Source organism: Gossypium hirsutum, chromosome D03, assembly GCF_007990345.1.
Source record: "Gossypium hirsutum isolate 1008001.06 chromosome D03, Gossypium_hirsutum_v2.1, whole genome shotgun sequence".
Classification (NCBI taxonomy): Eukaryota; Viridiplantae; Streptophyta; class Magnoliopsida; order Malvales; family Malvaceae; genus Gossypium; species Gossypium hirsutum.
This window is the reverse complement of record NC_053439.1, coordinates 5790873-5810294: the sequence shown is the minus strand read 5'-3', so window position 1 is coordinate 5810294 and position 19422 is coordinate 5790873. Positions and strand designations below refer to the sequence as shown.

At 35.1% G+C, this 19422-nt stretch overlaps 1 protein-coding gene across 4 annotated transcripts; it reads left to right on the top strand.

The window, feature by feature from the left end:
• Positions 1-8234: 8234 nt before the first annotated feature.
• Positions 8235-18500, top strand: LOC107950408 (GPI ethanolamine phosphate transferase 2). 4 transcript variants are annotated; one of them, XM_016885250.2, is made up of 17 exons: positions 8235-8478; positions 8605-8698; positions 8812-8856; positions 8957-9124; positions 9373-9457; positions 9554-9660; positions 9754-9834; positions 10806-10858; positions 12419-12521; positions 13969-14100; positions 14601-14697; positions 15225-15450; positions 15547-15640; positions 15810-16823; positions 17359-17451; positions 17628-17911; positions 18122-18500. In XM_016885250.2, the coding sequence occupies exons 1-17, from the start codon at positions 8354-8356 to the stop codon at positions 18240-18242; spliced, it is 2922 nt and encodes a 973-aa protein (XP_016740739.2). In that variant the 5' UTR covers positions 8235-8353; the 3' UTR covers positions 18243-18500. The 4 variants fall into 4 exon arrangements, with proteins under 4 accessions (XP_016740739.2, XP_016740740.2, XP_040945606.1 ...); XM_016885251.2 differs by having other exon boundaries at positions 8409-8478; positions 8939-9124; positions 9559-9660; XM_041089672.1 differs by having other exon boundaries at positions 8409-8478; positions 8939-9124.
• Positions 18501-19422: the final 922 nt, after the last annotated feature.

Here is a 19422-nt window from a genome sequence, read left to right as displayed (position 1 = left end):
CCACTGTAAATCAAGCTCTCTGGTTAAGAAAGATCCTAACTGATTTGAATCTAGAGCAGAAGTAAAGCACAGATATCTTTGTTGATAACCAAGCTGCTATTGCAATCTCTAACAATCCAGTGTTTCATGGCAAGACTAAGCACTTTAACATCAAACTGTTCTTTTTACGAGAAGTGCAGAAAAGTGGTGATGTATCTCTTTGTTACTGTAAATCTGAAAATCAAGTTGTAGATATCCTCAACAAACCATTGCCACTTAGCAAGTTTGAAAGCTTCAGGAAGAAACTTGGAGTTTGTAGCATCTAAACAAGGAGGAGTGTTAAGCCACATGTTTAAGCTGCTGCCAGTCATCTATTTTTCTGTTTTTGTTTGAATAATTCTCCTTAATTTTATGAGATAGTTTCCAGATTTCTTGGCTTATTTTTATATCTAATCTCTATTTTTAGTTATGGATATTAGTATATAAGTGTTGGAGTATTCAATAATAAAGGGTATTCAAGTCTTCAAGTTTCATTCTAATCTAGAGCTTTCTTCTCCTCTCTTCAATATTTTTTTAGAAAAATTACCAACAAATTTAGTGTGTAAACACCAACATACTGCATAGTGAACCCTATTTTAATGTTGTCAATATAGAATGTACTGGAACTGATTTGTAGTTATTGGAGTACTTTCATGACATCATACTACATTCATGCCCCTCTTACTCTACATAACATGATTAATGGTTTTCAACTATGACGTTTGATCATATTGAAATCCAACATAACACCTAAGATTGGTATATTAAGCTAATCACAGCAATCAAAGAATAATTTATTAATTTTAATTGATTTATAAATAAGACACCTTGGCAAACGGGATGGAGACAAATAAGAAAAAAAACACAGAAACCAATCTAGGCAGCACCAGCAAGATAGCTTGAATGTGAACAGTGGTAACTACGAACCTTTGAACTTCGAAAGGTAGAAACCAGAGAGTACTTAAGCTGGCAACCTTTGGTGTCTTTAGTATTATGTTTCTCCAATTATAATAATAAAGTAAATAAAATGAGATGGGGAAAAACATCAAAATAACAATATTACAACATATTTCCTTTTAGATCATGGAAAATAAAAAATACTAACCAAAACATGCCAATCATCTTTACTAAGTTCATCTCCCAAATGTCAGGAAAACATTTTGATATACTTGCACAGTACATGTATCAATATCAAATTACGTAAAGTCAGGAATCTGCTCACATAATTTTTATAGGTGAAGATAAAACACTACATGCCGAGAATGAGAAATACATAGAAGCTGCTAACACCATCATGCCTTTTGAATAACCCAAGAAAAAACTTAAGCCATGTTTCATCACCAAACATCGTTATTTTCTGGCCAATCCTGAAAACAGACCTGCCATATGAGTGAATAGTGAAGCCCCTCAATAGATTCATTAAAAGTAACAAGTACTAATGCATTATAGAACATCAAGGTAACTTTAAATCTAATCAAAAAGGTTGTCATTTGTCATAGCCTGTGTGTTAAAATTGAATGCCACATCTAAGAATCCACCAACTGCACCAAAGACCATAGCCTACAATCACAAGCTAAAGCTATGAGGCCAAAACCATAACCCAAAAAGCCAAACACCTTCGTATATTTTTCAAATGAGTTAGATTAGTCGTTCTGTTAGGGATATCAGTCAAAGCAAGAAAGAGAAATGAAGCAAAAAGAAATGGATACAAAAATTGATCCAAAAATTGAATTGCATTACAAATTTCATTAAGTCAGATATAAGTTACAAAGCAGTTACCTAATGTATAGCTACTCCCACTAATTACTTGAAGTAAATACATAGCTTATCTTACACACAAAGTAAAGCTGAGTTATCAGCCAAAACATCACTTAAACATCACTCAAATCAGAAAACTAGTCTTAGTGTTTCAAATAAACAAATTACAAAATGAACATAGCTAGTTACATATTAAACAAAACATAGTTGCTGCACTGGTTGAGCTTCAAAACTTCTCTGTTGTTGTATTGCAGGCCAAAGTTCAACACTCCTCCTTGGAATGTATGCAACAAACACCAATATTTCTTCTTAAATTGTCAAACTTTGAAGTACTAATAGGCTTAGTCAAGATATTAGCAAACTAATTTTCAGAGTTGCAATGGATCAAATTAACTTCCTTTGATTGTTCAGGCTCTCTAACAAAATGATATTTAATCTTAAAGTGCTTTGTTTTGCCATGAAACACAGGTTTTTTTACTCTGGAAATAGCTGACTGATTGTCAACTTTAATTTCAGTAGTTTCTTCTTGGTTCTCATTTAAATCGCATAAGAGCTTTCTTACCCAAATGGCTTGATTGACAGCAGCAGCTGCTGCAATGTACTCTGTTTCTGCTGTTAATTGAGCCACCGTTTGTTGTTTCTTTGAACTCCAACAAAAGACCCCTAAGCCTAGAGTGAAAAAGTAGTCTGATGTGCTCTTCATATCATCAATGGACCCTACCCAGTCACTATCAGAGTATCCTATCGGCTTGAGTTCTTCAGTCTTCAAAAATTTTACCCCATAGTCTAAAGTTCCTTTCACATATCTAAGGACTCTTTTGGCTGCCTTAAAGTAAACAACATTGCAACAATGCATGAATCTAGACAGAAGGCTAACAACAAACATGATATCAGGCCTTGTAGCTGTCAAATAGAGTAGACAACCTACAAGGCTTCTATACCCTTTTTCATCAACCTTTTCATAGTTGCCATTGTTGGTTAGCTTTTCACCTTAAGCCATTGGTGTGCTAACAATTTGTAGTTTGTCATGCAAAATTTGTTTAAAATTTTCAAAGTAAAGGCTTGCTGACTTATGAAGATAGCATGATTACACTGTTTTACTTTCATACTAAGGAAGTAAGTCATCTCCCCTAAGTTATTCATTTCGAACACATCCTACATCTACCTTTTGAACTCTTCAATCAGCTTTCTTTTGTTACCAGTTACCAACAGATCATCTACATATAGTGACACAATCAGCAGGGTTTCACTCTCTGATTTCTTCACATAGAGAGTAGGCTCACTGATACTCTTCTCAAACCTAAGCCTAGACAAATATGCATCGGTTCTATCATACCAGGCCCTTGGTGCCTACTTCAGACCATACAAGGCTTTTTTGAGCTTGTAAACCTTATGCTCTTCACCAGAAACCTTGAACCCGTCTAATTATTGAATAAAGATTTTTTCTTTGAGGAAACCATTCAGAAAAGCAGACTTGACATCCAATTGGTGCACTTTCCATTTCTTTTGAATAGCCAAGGCAAACAAAAGCCTTATAGTATCTAACCTTACAACTGGAGCAAAGGTCTCTAAGAAGTCAATACCATACTATTGGCTGTATCATTTCATTACAAGTCTTGCCTTGTGCTTGTTCAATTATCCATCAGTATTATACTTGATCCTAAACACTCACTTCACACCAATGATTCTTTTATGGACTGGCTTATCAACCAATTCTCATGTATTGTTCTTATGTATCATCTCCATTTCAGCTTCTATTGCTCTTTTCCAACAATCTTCTTTAGTAGCCTCATCAAAGTTTGTAGGCTCCAACATTACCACATCACATCTTTGATAGATGTCAGTGATGATTCTTGTTCCTCTAACAAGTATACCATCGAATCTATCCTTAATCTGTTCTTCTTCTTCAATTGGTTACAGATCATTGTCTTATTGACTTTGTTCACACAAGTTTGCATCTGTACCAATCTAATTCCATACATTTCCCTCATCAAACTTCACATTATTACTCACCAGGATCCTTTTGGTGGAGGGATCAAAGACCCTATAACCCTTCTTTGTGCTGCTATGACCAATAAAGATCCCTGACACAGACCTTCTTTCCAGTTTGGTTCTCTTCTTAGCTGGAATAAGTGTATAGCATACACAACCAAGAACCTTTAGGTGAGAAACAGTTGGCTTGACTCCAAACCAGGCTTCAAAAGGAGACTTATCTTTGACTGCATTTGTTGGTAATATGTTAAGCAAGTACACTGAGGTGTTCACAGCCTCAGCCTAAAAATTGCTTGGCAATTTGCTTTCAAACAGTAGGCATCTAACCATGTCAAGTACTGTTTGATTCTTTCTCTCACAGACACCATTCTGCTGAGGTGTATAGATATTTGTCAACTGATGTTGAATTCTAGCCTGCTCACATAGCTTCTAAAACCTTTCTGATAAATACTCGGTGTCATTGTCTAATATCAAGGCCTTTAGCTTGTAACTTGGTTGATTCTCATCTAAGGCTCTGAACTTGCTAAATACTTCAAGTATTTCTAATTTTTGTTTCAGAAAATTCACCCAGCAAAACCTTGTGTAATCATCAATAAACAATAAAAAGTATCTGCTGTCACTCAGAGAAGAGGTCTTCATTGGTCCACAAATGACAGTATGAACCAACTAAAGCTTGTCTCAAGCTCTCCATGCTTTGTTAACTGGAAATGGCAGTCTCACTTTCTTTCCAAGCTGACAAACCTCACAAACTCTATCTTTGACTTCAACCTTGAACATATCTTCAACCAGATCCAGTTTATGCAGCAAACCAAGTAACCTATAGTTAACATGTCCTAAAATTTTGTGCCATAAACAAGCCTCATCAGCCAAAATAACATAAGCCTTAATCTCTAACTGATTCACATCCAACATAAAATATCTCTCAGTCATAGTTGTTGTCACTAGTTCTTGACCAAGTGATTCCTCAATAACACATGACTTATTCTTAAAAGTAAGAGAGTAACCATTCTCTATTAACTGACCAACACTGAGCAGATTTTGGTCTATATCAGGTACAAAAGGAACATCTGAAATTATTTTGTTACCTGAATGTGTGTCGATTACAACATTGTCTCTACTTTTGGCCTCAATTAAGTTTCCATTACCTATTCTGAATTTGGAGACAAAACTACTGTCAAGGTCTCTGAATGACCCTTCATCAGATGCCATATGATGAGTACAACTGCTATCTATCAACCAATCCCTTCCGACCTTACTTGAGGTTGCAAAATAGGATGCAATGAAAACATGCTCCTCTTAAGCTTGAATGTCCTCAGCAGCTTGAGCTTGGTTCTGCTGCTAAGTTTGTGCCCTTCTTTTGTTTTTGCAGACCTTTTCAATGTGACCAAACTGCTTACAGCTCATACACTAAATGTCAGGTCTGTACCAGCAGTACCTCTCTAAGTATGTGGACTTCGTGTAGTGAATACATGGTGGGAACCTTTTCTTCCCAGCATCTCTCTTTGGTTTCTCCTTTTTGTCAAGCCAAGGTTTCTTTCCCTTATTGCTCGAACCTGACCTTTCTTTGTTTTTTTGCTATGAAAGCTCCTTCAGGATACTCCTCTAGCCTATTGGCCCTTCTTTACTCTTGTGCATACAGAGCATTTATCAACTCTGACAATGAAATGATTGTTAAATCTCTCTAATCCTCCAATGATGAGATCTTTGACTCATATTTTTCAGGAAGGTTTGTAATGACCTTTTCAACAATTATTCTTTCACTGAAATCATCTCCAATGAGCCTAATGTTGTTGACTGTGGCCATTATTCTGTCAGAGTACTACTTAATGGTTTCAGACTCTCTCAACTTCAGATTCTCAAAGACCTTTCTCAAGTTGATCAACTGCTACTGCCTGGTTTTATTAGACCCCGGAAACTCTTCCTTTAGCCTCTCTCAGACCTGCTTTGGAGTGTTACAGGCCATTATCCGAGTGAAAATCACATCAGAAACTCTATTTTGCAAGCATGACATTGATTTGTGCTTCTTAGTACAGTCCTCACTATGTTGTTTGATTTGTCTATGGTGGGGTTGGCCCTCAATAGAGGTGGTTTTGTGTCAGTCTCCACCACATTCCACAGGTTGTATGCTTGCAGGTAAGTCTTCATTTTCACTCCCCATATGTGGTAGTTTTCACCAACAAAGACAAGTGGTGGTGGTGGTGGTGAAAAACTCATGTTGCAGTAATAAAAAAATAGCTTCAGTTTCTTTCTCTTCAAAGACTCTCAACAAAAACAGCATCCAACAATAGAGACCCTCAAAGATGACAGGCTCTCGATACCATTTGTTGGGGATATCAGCCAAACCAAGAAAGAAAAATGAAGTAAAGAGAAACGAATGCAAAAATTGATCAAAAAATTGAATTGCATTATTGATTTCATTAAGTCAAATATAAGTTACAAACTAGTTACCTAATATATAACTACTCCACTAATTACATTGAGAAAATACATAACTTATCTTGCACACAAAGTAAAGCTGACTTATCAGCCAAAACATCACTTAAACATCACTCAAATCAGCAAACCAGTCTTAGTGTTTCAAATAGACAAATTACAAAATGAACTAAGCTAGTTACATATTAAACAAAACATAACTGCTGCACTGGTTAAGCTTCAAAACTTCTCTATTGTTGCATTGCAGGCCAAAGTTCAACATGTTCCCATATCAATTTTAAACCCCGCAATTCAGGATGCTGACATGACTTGCTTCAGCAAATGAAACATTTTGGTCCAATGTATGTTGGGCAATGGCTAATGTAAAAGGTGGATGAATATAACAATTTCTCCTTTAAGAATAACAAGAAAAGTCCACACCTTAGCATGGTAACCAATAGCCAATTCACTGCTAGCAATGATTGAGCATAAGACATCTTTTCTTGTTTATTAATCTTCTTTTAATATCGTTTCCATCTATTGATATAAGAAAAGAGAGAGAGTAAATTTTTTATATATTAGTGATTATTTACTTAGGTGGTATATAAAAAAATGGTGTTACATTAGTGGTGGAAGGTTAATTCTCAATTTACTTCTGATAAAAAAAAAGTTAAATGGAATAAAAGCGTAAAAGTTCAAGGATAATTTGTTATTTTTCTTATATATAAGCATTTAGGGAGTTTAATAAAGACTATTTTTATCATTCATTTAATAATTATACCGCAGGTTATTCTAAAATAATGTTATTTCTATTTTGGTCCCTCTAAATTTTTTTGTCAATTTAATCACTCTAATTATGATAATTGCTCAAATTGGTTATTGCCATTAAAATTTTCATTAATCTATTAACGAATTGCTAACATGATTTTTTTTTTTACTTTTGATTGATGTTAAGTACCCTTATAACTAGTCCAAAATACTATTTTTAATTAGTTTTCATTGCTTGTTTGATAATTTCTGGACAGTTTTTTTTGTTTGGTATCATATGAGCTTTTAGAAAAATAACTAAAATCCAACACTTGTTTCCCAACTTCATTAATCCCAGTATTATAGACTCCTAGTGGATTCTCTTGTAGAAGGTGATTGCTTTCTGTCACCTTTCAAGCTCTTGTTCGGGTTCCGATGAAGGCGATGGTTGCTTTCGTTTAAGTTTATACTTTTCTGATACCTTTTCAAGCTCTTCTTTTTCGGGTTTAGCAATCTGCTTTTCGCGTTCCAATGACTGTGATGGTGGCTTTCGTTTAAGCTTATAGCTTTCTGTCACCTTTTCAAGCTCTTCTTCTTCGTGTTTATTCCTTTTGTTACTATTTTTTTTTTCGATGACGGTCATTTTTGTAGAAGTTTATAGTTTTCTTTCACTGTTTCCTTTTTCAAATTGATTATGGTAGTATGATAGTGGCTGATTTAGATTCATATGGAACTCCAAAAGATGATCAAAATCTTCCCCAAAAGCTAAATGTTCTCAACTAGGAAAAGTTAAGCATTGGAGAAAAAAAAAGAGAGTTTTGGATTAATTATTAAGAGATCCCTAAATTTAGTCAAAAGTAAAAAAAATATCACATCAATAGTCCGTTTAGGGAATTAAAGGAATTTTTACAGGATGATTAATTCGAGCAATTATCTTAATTAGAGTAATTAAATTGACAACAAAAATTAAGGTGACCAAAATAAGAATGGCGCTATTTTAGGATGATATGTGTTGTAGTTTACCCTTCCTCTAATGCACATGGATTACTTTACCTATTTTTCAATATAGGGATCAAAATGTAATTCAAGATATAATATAAGGATTGTTATGGTAGTTTTACCTCTATAATACTCAAGCTAATCGCTAGATCGATGATGAAATACTTAAATTGATTCATTATTAATACCTTAATGATTCAATTAAAACGTTTCAGAGTTTGTATACCAATTTACAATCGGGACCATAATTTGAGGATATCAATTGGAATTAACCCTTTTAAAATCGAAAAGTATGTTCAAATCTTGCATTGGCTCTCAGGCTCAGCTAATGCAAATCTGTTCATCCCCCTTTCCGTTTCTGAATTCCACTCTATTGATTTAAGGAAATTAGGGTTTTTGAACGTTTCCTAATTCAAAATCCTAAAAGATGGCGCCTCTGACTTGCACCAAACTGTCTTTAATCACCATAGCCGGAGTCGTAACTCAAGTCATCGGCCTTTCCTTTTTCGTCTTCGGCTTTTTCCCGGTAAAACCGGCTCTTCCCGGCACCAGGTAAACACTTTGTTTCATTCGAAAACGAAAGAATATCTCATTTTCAATTTGAAATCAGATCACAATTCTAAACAATTCAATTCAATTTTTTCTTTTTTTGTTTTAAATGTTTTGCTTTATCTTCAGTGGTTCGGAGAGTTTTTACGTGCCGGCATGCGACTTCGTTAGCAATCAAAGCGACACGACCTTGCCGTCCGATCAACTCAAATCATTATATCAAGTTCGTTCTAATAGAGTTTTTAATCTAAAATAAATGAAAATAAATAAATAAACGAACCGTGCCTTTCCAATTGCTTTGAAATTCTGAAGACCGTTCTTTTTTCTGTGACTTAGGAATTGTCGGGGATTCCTCCTTCGTTTGATAGACTTATTTTAATGGTAAGTTAGTTTTAGTTAGTTAGTTGCTTAGTTTGTTTCTGTTTAAAGGGTTAATTTGAGTTTTTGTTGTATAATTTACAAGGAGTTTAGTTTAGTGTAGATTGTAGACGGTCTTCCAGCAGAATTCGTGTTTGGAAAAGATGGGAAACCGCCTAATAAGCAATTTAAGGAGGCAATGCCTTATACTCAGTCATTGCTAGCCAGTGGATCGGCTATTGGTTACCATGCTAAGGCTGCCCCTCCTACTGTAACAATGCCTCGATTAAAGGTGTGGACTTTTCTGATTGTTCCTAAAGGAGAAATTGTTACATATATCCATCCTATCACATTAGCTGTTGCGCAGCATGCATGGGGCCACAAAATTTCATTTGCTTGAACAAGTCATGCCAGCATCCTGAATTGTTTGGTTTGCAACTGATATGGAAACAACTAATCTAACTCCTTTTAAAAATATATGAAGTTATATGTTTTTCTGGAATATGGTTTTGGCCTCACGGTGTTAGCTTGTGATTGTAGGCTATGGTCTCTGGTGCAATTGGTGGATTCTTGGATGTAGCATTCAATTTTAACACACAGGCTATGACAGATGACAATCTTCTTGGTTAGATTTAAAGTTACCTTGATGTTCTGTAATGCAAGAGTACGTTTTACTTTTAATGGATCTATTGAGGGGCTTCATTATTCACTCATATGGCAGGTCAGTTTTTCAAGATTGGCCGGAAAATGGTGATGCTCGGTGATGAAACATGGCTTAAGTTGTTTCCTGGGTTATTCAAAAGGCATGATGGTGTTAGCAGCTTCTATGTATTTCTCATTCTTGGCATGCAGTGTTTTATCTTTATCTGTAAAAATTATGTGAGCAGATTCCTGACTTTACATAATTTGTTATTGATACAGGTGAAGGATACTGTGCAAGTAGATCAAAATGTTTCGCGACATTTGGGAGATGAACTTAGTAAAGATGACTGGGATCTTTTGGTTAGCATTTTTTATTTTCCTTGATCTAAAAGGAAATATCTTGTAATATTGTTATATTGATGTTTGTCCCCATCTCAGTTTTTTTTTTTTTTACTTTATTATTATTATAATTGGAGAAACATAATACTCAAGACACCAAAGGTTGCCAGCTTAGGTACTCTCTAGTTTCTACTTTTCTAAGTTAAGATGTTCGTGGTTACCACTGTTTACATTCATGCTACTGTGCTGGTGCTGCCTAGGTTGGTTTCTGTGTTTTTCTTGTTCTTATTTGTCTCCATCCTGTTTGCTGAGCTTAGTTATAAATCCAATATAATTAATAAACTATTCATTGACTGCTTTGAAGATTAACTTAACATACCAATCTTAGGTGCTATGTTGGAGTTCAATATGATCAAACGTCATAGTTGAAAACCATTAATAATGTTATGCAGAGTAAGAGGGACATGAATGTAGTATGATGTCATGAAAGTACTCCAATAACTACACATCAGTTCCGGTACATTCTATATTGACAACAGTAAAATAGGCTTCACAATGCCATAAAAGAAATGGCTCTAGATTGAGCAAGAATGAGAGTAGATTTCCTGTTTGTATGGTTTTCTCTTTTTAATTTGATAGGATTTATTATGTTAGGTTGGGCCTGCTTATTGTTGCATTCTCTTCATTATTTTTACTTCCATTGCTCACCTTGATTCAGATCTATTATGTTATTATAATGTTAAGCATCAGCCTGATTGTGCCTTTGTTTTAAGCCTTCTCTGTTTCTTCTGCTAAATTAATGTTCTTGTTAAACTCTTTGTATGCTGAGAATTAGAAGCTGCTATTTGTCATGTGAAAGTTTCTCAAATTGCATTATTTGCTATATTTAGATATTCTGAAAGCTAAGTTGAAAATTGGATTGTTGAATTGTGGTTTTCTTGGTGGTATACTTTACCTCCATTGTAGCACATTTTAATTGGTGCTGTTTGCAGATTCTGCACTATCTAGGATTGGATCATGTTGGACATATTGGTGGGCGGAACAGGTATTACATTATATGATTTTACCTTTATCTTCATTTGAACTAAATTGCAGTTTTATTCTTCAATTTAGGCTACAATTGGATTCTAAGGCAATATATTCTTGATATGCATTTTCATTCTCAGCAGTTACATGGGACATTTAATCAAAACCAAAAGGAGTGATGTTTGTTGCAACAGACACATGCATAGAGAAACATGTCATTAAAACCTAAATGACTGATATTTGTTGCTATCTATACATGTATAACTAATTATGTTACACTACCTACATTTAATTATGAAAATGCAGCTTCTTGGCATGAGTTGTGTTTTACACGATGATCAATAAATTGTTTTATTTTGCCTGTTTCGTTATGGGATAAATAGGTAAATATATCCTTTTCTCTAATTTTTCCCCTATGGAGATTAATTCCTTTTCAAAGTTCTGTTCTTTGTTTGGCTTGGATCAAATTGTATTTATGGGTCTAGATGACATGCAAATTTGCTGGATAAAGTAATGACGCATACAGTAAAGAGCAATAGAACTAAAAATATAGAAATGGGTTATTACATGATCTACAATGTGAGCTTGTCAACATATTGGCGAATTTTATTTACTAAGAAGTGCAAATATATATATATATTTAGAAAATACTAAGAAGTGTAAATATAAGATTTATGTATTTGGCTAATTTATGCCTTCCATCAGCGCAGCTTTTTCTGCTTCTTTTTTTTTTTTTTTTGTGGGGGGGGGGTGGGGACATTATTTGTCATTTACTCTTTACCTAGTAGCACTGCATGTTGGATGATTCAAAAAACCAATCTCCACTTTTCCTATTAAGGCTATTTTCAGGATGCTTTGTGTTTGTGGTGTAAAATATTTTATATGTCTAGGATCGGATGCAGTGTAATTGTCAATGCAGTATCCTTATATCACCATTTGGAGCAAAATGCATGATTGAGGTGTAATGTGATTAAGGATGGTAAAACTCGACCTGCTCCAAATGGGGAGGTTTTTACTTTTTATTTTTATTTTTTAGCCATGGAGACAGGCAGTGGAGCGGGGCAGTTTTGGTAAATTCTTGCTTTGCACTGCCTGGCCACACCTTTTAAATTTACTATTTTACCCCTTAAAAGATTTTATGTACCCTGTATATATTTTAAATATGTGCTAGATATATGTACTAAAATAATATATATACAAGAATTCACATACATCATATTTATACTAAAGAATTATATATATTGAAAGTATATTTATGAATAAATTATCTTAGATACTAATATAAATATAAAAATCATAAGTAAAAAAGTGCGAAAGAGCAGTGTTGAGTGGGTTGTGGATGTAACCAACATCCATGGAAATGGATGTTTTCAATATCTATGCAAGTGGTGGATATAATCGTCCTGCTCTATTGCAATCCCTAAATGTAATCAAAACTCAAAGATGCTTGTAGAATTTACCCTTCTTTTTTATATGACTTTTCCTTATTTTGTTACTTGATATTCATATTGGTTCCCATAGTGGGAAAAGATTTATAACATCAACAGACCTCATTTACATGTTTATTCATCTTTCTTAGTGTATTGATGACCCCAAAAATGAAGGAGATGGATGAGGTGGTGAAGTTGATCCATTCAAGTATTAATCAATCCCAAGGAAATGGCCTAGGGCGGACACTTTTGGTTTGTGCTATTTAGTGCTTCTTGAATTATTGATTTCAAACTGATAAAACAACTCTAGACAATTGCATCCTTACTTTTAGAAAATCTTAATCATGAATTTGACGTATGATCTGGGAGCATCCTAAAACGTAGGGATAAATTGGAAGACTTAAATAGTAAAATTGGCTCATCAGTCATTGATTTAGCTCCACTACTTCTTATGCTTGTTATTTGACAATTGCACCTGGATTCACACATTGTGATTATTGTTTTATGAAATAAACTCTATATACCTGATGGCAAGATATATGAGATGCCAATAAATATTTAGGGTAATGATATACATGCTAGATAGTGATGAGTGGCATTGAATGATGCGTGCTTGAGCAAGCTTGTTTATCATTAAGCATGCTGCCTAAAATCAGTTGATTATAAGTGGAGAGGCCCACATTTAATATAAGACCATAAGAAACCATACACTTAACAGATTTTGGGTACCACTTTAGTGCTGCCTTTCGTTTGTAGCTCAACAGAAGCCTATGAATGGACAACCTCACAAGGTGTGGTTAGCCTCACTTGGGGGTTAGACAGGAAGAACACAAAACAAAACCTGGGATCTGATACCATGTTAAGCAACCTAAAGTAATTTGTAATAGGTGGAGTGGCTCAATTTTAAGATATGACCACAAGAAACCTAACACTTGACAAATGTGGTATTTCAATGCTTATACATGCATATATGTGCCTATAAAAATTCTTGTTCTTGTCAGTCATTATGTTTGTGGGAAAGACCGAAGGGGATTACATACTGAAGCTTCTGCAATCCAATTGCTAAAGGGAATGTGTGTGCTCATATGCATGTGTGCAAGTTATAGTTCATAATAGTCTTTAACAGTTCCAGAAAAGGGGATGATATGTAAGCTTTTACAGGGCAATTGCTGATGGGAATGTAGTGATAAGCAAGCTATCAATATCCTTAATCAACTTTGAATAGAAATATTGGTCCATTATGGTATATCATTAGCTCTTGATCTTCATACTAAGCGTTCAAACACTTCTTCACATAGATCCCTGTAGAGCTTTGATTTGGAGAACTTTCTATGTATGGGATCTAAGAGCTTGACTTTTTCAAGAAGTCAAGACTTCTTTATTAAATCTATACCTTGTGTTGTGAAATGACATAGGGACTTGGGTCTTTTTATTTTTCAAGCCTTCTCATTTTAGCAGCATCCAGTGTCATGTAAGCTTTCCAAAAGCAGAGCTACGTCCTTCCATATTTGGCAAAATTCTGATTTGGTTTGAACCTCTGGTGCATTTGGGTTGTTTCAATAAGCTATTTGCACCGGCACTATGCATCTTGCTTTTATATGATGCAATGACTTGGCCCTATTTAGATCTATTGTTGCCATTATGAATCAACTGATATTTTGGATTTATCTGATATATCTTCATTTTATTCCGCATGTAGATGATAGTAAGTGATCATGGCATGACAGAAAATGGTAATCATGGGGGTTCTACATATGAAGAAACTGACACATTAGCTCTTTTTATTGGTCTGAGGAATCATGTCTTTGACTATGCATCAGTCATCAACCAGGTAATTGAACTAATGGAACTTCACAACATTTTATTGTAGCTATTAGTAGTTTCTGGTAGTTCTATTTTTTTTATCAAGCTGTATCACAAACTCCTCATCTATTGCTGAGCGCATAGGTGTTACAGTGCACCACCTTTTATTTTCTTCAGCGACTTAAAAGGGGACTTGAACATGATTTTCTTTTCACTGAAAGTTGACAGTGCTGAATGCCATCCTAAACTGTGCTGAAGTTTTTCATTTTCATTTATTTTCCTATTACATTTTCTTTCTTTTATCCTTCAGTTGGGGGAAGTTGAGCATTTACAAGTCTCTCCTTTGCTATATAGTCTCTGTATCTTAATGGAAACTCTAAATAGGTGAACAATATGTTTTTGGCTTTAGCAGTGTCTAGGATTTCCAGATATGAGAATAGGGTTCAAGAGCTTGGTTTACTATGCTATTATAGTTTTTGTGCTTTAGTTTGTAATAGGGTTGTCTAATATTCATGATTTTTTATGCAGATTGACATTGCACCAACCTTGGCTCTTTTGTTTGGCGTGCCAATTCCTAAAAACAATGTTGGTGTTCTTATTAGAGAGGCTTTTGATTCTCTAAAAGGTTTATCTCTTCTTTCCTCAGTTGATAGAGCTTTGCTCTTTTTTATGGGGTGAATATCTAACTGTCCATGTGCTAATGATAGTATCTTGACATTTCATGAAAGAAATGGGGAAAGGTGGATATTGTTTTCCAAAAGGAAAAATATAATTCTTCTAGAGATTGTTTCAGCCTTGCTCCTAGATGATAACAGTGTGGAATGAATTTTCCTCTTTATTGTCTGGAGTGTGATAATGCTTTTCTAATATGCATTGTTCTATTCAACTTCCCTAAGATGCTATCATTAGAAGACTCAGGGAATCGCACATTTACAGCTATGCAAAGTGTGCAATGAAAGAGGGAATAGTGTAATTATGTCTGTATTTGGAACTTGTGGAGTTTGTGCTAAATTGTTATCCTCTAGTCCTTGGTGATAAATAGGGAGGAAATGAAAGATGCTTCAATTTTGAAAATAAATTACTTCCTTAGGTCCATGTGCTATCTGGACCTGATATGATTATCTAATTCCGTTCCTTTTTTGATGAATTCAGAAGACAAACATCTGAGGGCCCTGGAGTTGAATTCTTGGCAGTTGCTGAGATTGCTGCAAGCTCAGTTATCAGGTTTACCATGCAGAAATTTCCCCTGTGATGCATTTTATGATCATCAGAGTTCAGGTTCTACTGACTGCAATCATGAGACAGAAGATATGCTTTGTTGCTTGTATATGGAAGCGACAACTCTATACACCTCCTGGAAGTCTAAGAGAGGCTTTGAGTGGGTTTTCTATGTGTCAGACTATTTTAACATCCCAATCATGAAACGATATCCTATTAAAATTCCTAATTCAGTTTGTTGTTTTATAATTTGTAGGTCTGCTAGCAACAAATATTACAGCAGCGCTGCAGCAGCATATTACAAGTTTCTCAAATCTGCAAGTGAGTGGTTATCACGAAGATCTACTGATGTATGTATATTCTTTTTCAACAGGTTTCTGAGCTAACTGAAACTAATTGGTGATATTCAATATGGTGTGGACAATAGACTTTCTTTTTCTTTTTTTTTCCAAATATATTAAATTTTCTTGTTATTTTTAACAGTTTTTTTCTTCATTTTCTTCCTTTTAATGGGGGCAGAAACCTGTTAAACTACTTGCACTTGGACTGGCTACAATGTTCGTCTCAACTGTAATATTATCAAGCCTGATGTTTTGTTGGCTCAGAGAAATTTACCATGGAGGAAAGCAACAGTCTTTGAACTTAAATGATAGCATGAATGGTTGGTCTTTGGATGAGACATTCATTCTCAGTGTTATCTTGATCCTTGTTTCAAGTATGACATCAAGTTCTATGGTAGAGGAAGAGCATTACATATGGTATTTTCTGATATCCACATTCTATCTCTTATTACTCCGTAAAACAGCACAGTCCCTTTGTGTTGTTCGTCTTCAGAGTTCTTTTTTCACACAAAATGGACAAAGTAGAGAAGGTTACTTTAGAATTTGTTTCGTCTTCCTGCTGCTTACCTCTGGAAGGGTTTTGAGAGGCTGGCATCAAGGTGGCGTAAACTGGACTAGTCTTCCTGACATTTCTAAATGGCTTGAACAGGCTGGGAGCCAACATGTGAAATCACTTCAGCTAATATCTGCCTTTCTGGTGATTAGCATAGGTTTATTTGCTTTATTTTCAATAGAATCCAAGGGAAAATGTTTCCAGATGGTCAGACTTAGCTTTCTGATATCTGGATTGTTGGTTTTGCTGCATATCACAAAATACCAGGATTATACATTTTCATCCACTAATTATGGTGCTACCTTATTGGTACAAATAATCTATGCAATTCTTGGTGTTGCAACTATCGGGACTGTTGTAGCCTTGCCATGGGTTATTCCTTTCTCAACCTCCAAGATTTGCCCAACTGATAATACCATTTCACCTCTTTTTCTTAGCATTCATGAGAAATTCCCATTAGTGGAATTAAGGGATTCTTTATATGTGATTGGATGGGCATACGTACTATGTTGGTGTCTTCTGCAGCTTTTACTTCAACAACCAATCAACACAACACCCATATTATTGCTTCTTTTGCAAATTTTGGCCGGCACACTCTATTTTGCTAGAAGTGGAACGCATCATAAAGAATGGGTAGAGGTCAGTTGCTACCTGATACTTTTCTGACTGATTTTTACTTCTTCCTTCAATGTTAAAGGCAAGCAATTTTGCGTGGTATGGTCCCTAAACACAGATAGCTTTCGTGTTGAACTTTTTTGAAGTGGGATATTTAGAAAGTGGCATGCTAAGGTTGAGAAGCTCCTGAATTTTTAGTTTCAGTTTAGATTATTAGTTCGTTTGTGCACATAGGTTTTTTGGTTTGTTGTGTCATTATTGAATTCATAAAGATACACGTTCTTCTCAGCGAGCGCAATACCATCCTTGACTTTTCTTCATTTTCATCTCTTCAACCCCCATGCCACCTTTTCCTCTACCTTCTCCCTTTGTTGCTCTAGTTTGTGTTTTTACAGTTTTCTCCGCAAAAGGAACTTTTAAATTTGTCAAAAACGAAACCTTAGAAATTAAATTTCTACATACATGGACACAGAGCAAATATTGTCTTGAAAGCATTTTTAAGAAGTTGTTAAATGAGCAACAACTTTCTTGTTCTAATGTCGGTATTTTGTTTTCTTAGATTGCTGCATTTTACTACTTGGGAATGGCTGGTCATTTTGCTCTAGGAAATACCAACACACTAGCTACTATTGATGTTGCTGGAGCTTTCATTGTATGTATTCTTTTACTTGCTCACTTTTAATACATATGCTTGAATGCAAGACCTTTTTTCTTTCGTTTCCATTTTTAAATGGAAGGCTTATATGCAAACTTGATATTTTCTTTTCATATGAAGTTTAAGATACTGACGTTACTTATCTTTCTCAACATTGTTTTACTTGTTGCAAGGGTATCTCAAGTCACTCGACATTGCTTTCTGGCATTCTAATGTTTATTATCACCTACGCGTCACCCATGTTTATTCTTCTTAGCCTTGTAATGTACATCTCTATGAAAAACATGGCCCATCCTGTAATTCCTGAGAAAGCAGGTCCTGGAGATCATCTCATGATGATGCTGGGTTTTTCATGCCTCATACCGCTGGTCATAAATTCAATTCTCTTGACCGCATACACGGTTGTATTGCTGTTAATGCAGAATCACTTATTTGTTTGGAGTGTTTTCTCACCAAAGTAAGTTCTGAGTCTCATCCAAAAATCCTTAGATGACTGAAATGTGCCTATGCATGCTCGTATATTGCACTGATGACAAATTGCATGAATAACTGGTGTTCTTGTTCTTCCAAAACATCGTACCTATTTCATGAAAAAAACCATCAAAGTATTTGATTCATCAGAATTCCAATTACCTTGTGGTAAAACTAATGTTGCTAATTCTTCCAGGTACTTGTATGTTTGTGCTACAGCCGTATGCACTTATATTGGCGTCTTTATCGTTGCCGCAACAGGATTTTATGCTTATTTTGTACTGGTCATGCGGAAGCAGAAACCATACTCTTGTTAGCAACAAGCCAACAACACTAAATAGTCAATAGCGAATGCAGCAACTAGCAAACTGATTTTGCATTCTTCCAAACGAACGGCAGTGATTGAAGTTGAGTTAATCCTTGTAGGTTTCAGTTAATTTCTTTTATATTTGATTCTGTTAACTTCTTGGATGTAATCTTGCTTGCATAAGATACTGGAAGCAATTTCTGCTAGAATGTAACTTTACAGGGGAAAGAATCATGTTTGGGTCAAATGAAGAGGTGATTTTTTTGAAGGTTTCTTGCAAAACCACTGGATGGCTGGTTCTTGATTTAAATAAGGTGGTTAATAATAACAACAACCAACCCATGATAATTAAAAAAACCCAATATTGATACTACTTTTAAAATTTACACAACCATGTTATATAAGACAAACTCAAGAAATTATTATTTTAATGTCAGATAAGGTCAACCATTAAACCTGATCACGGTTGGGTAATTTGATCAAACCTGCTCGAACTTCCATTTTGACCAAAAATTTAAGTTCAAAAAATGAACTTAGAGAAAACTAGGGTTTTTTTGCCCAAACCGGGCGAAATTTTAATACTGAATATTTTTAATTATTTTTAATTTCTATAGTAACTTACTAACCTTCCCGTCCTCCCCTCCCCTTAGCCCTTACTCTCAATTCCCAAATCAATTCCAAAAAAATAAACCCTAACTGCATGGCGGCTTGCGGATCACCACCTCTATCGCCAGCGTTCTTCCACCACTCACCCACATCGTCATCCACTGGTCCATCGTCGTTCACCACTGTTACAGCAGGACTGAGAACCCGAACCCAACTCAGGTCAAGAATCTCCTTTTTCCTCCCATTTTTTCACTGGTTTGGGTTCCACGGGATTGATTTGGTTTCCAGCTGGCATCTTTTCAGCTTCATCTAGGAAAATTGGCTCGAATCATTTTTATCTGGTCTGTCTTCTCTATTGGAAATGGCTGTTCTACTTTTTCTGGGTTCTTGAAATGGAGGATCATTACATGATTTCTTAGATGTTTTAGATTTGGGCTGCCATGTCCATCATATTATTCGCCATGTTTATATTTGTTTCCATCAAATACATTTTAACCATAATATATTCGATAGAAACAAAAAATAAAAAGAACATGGCGAATAATATGATGGAAATGGCAGCCCAAATCTAAAACATCTAAGAA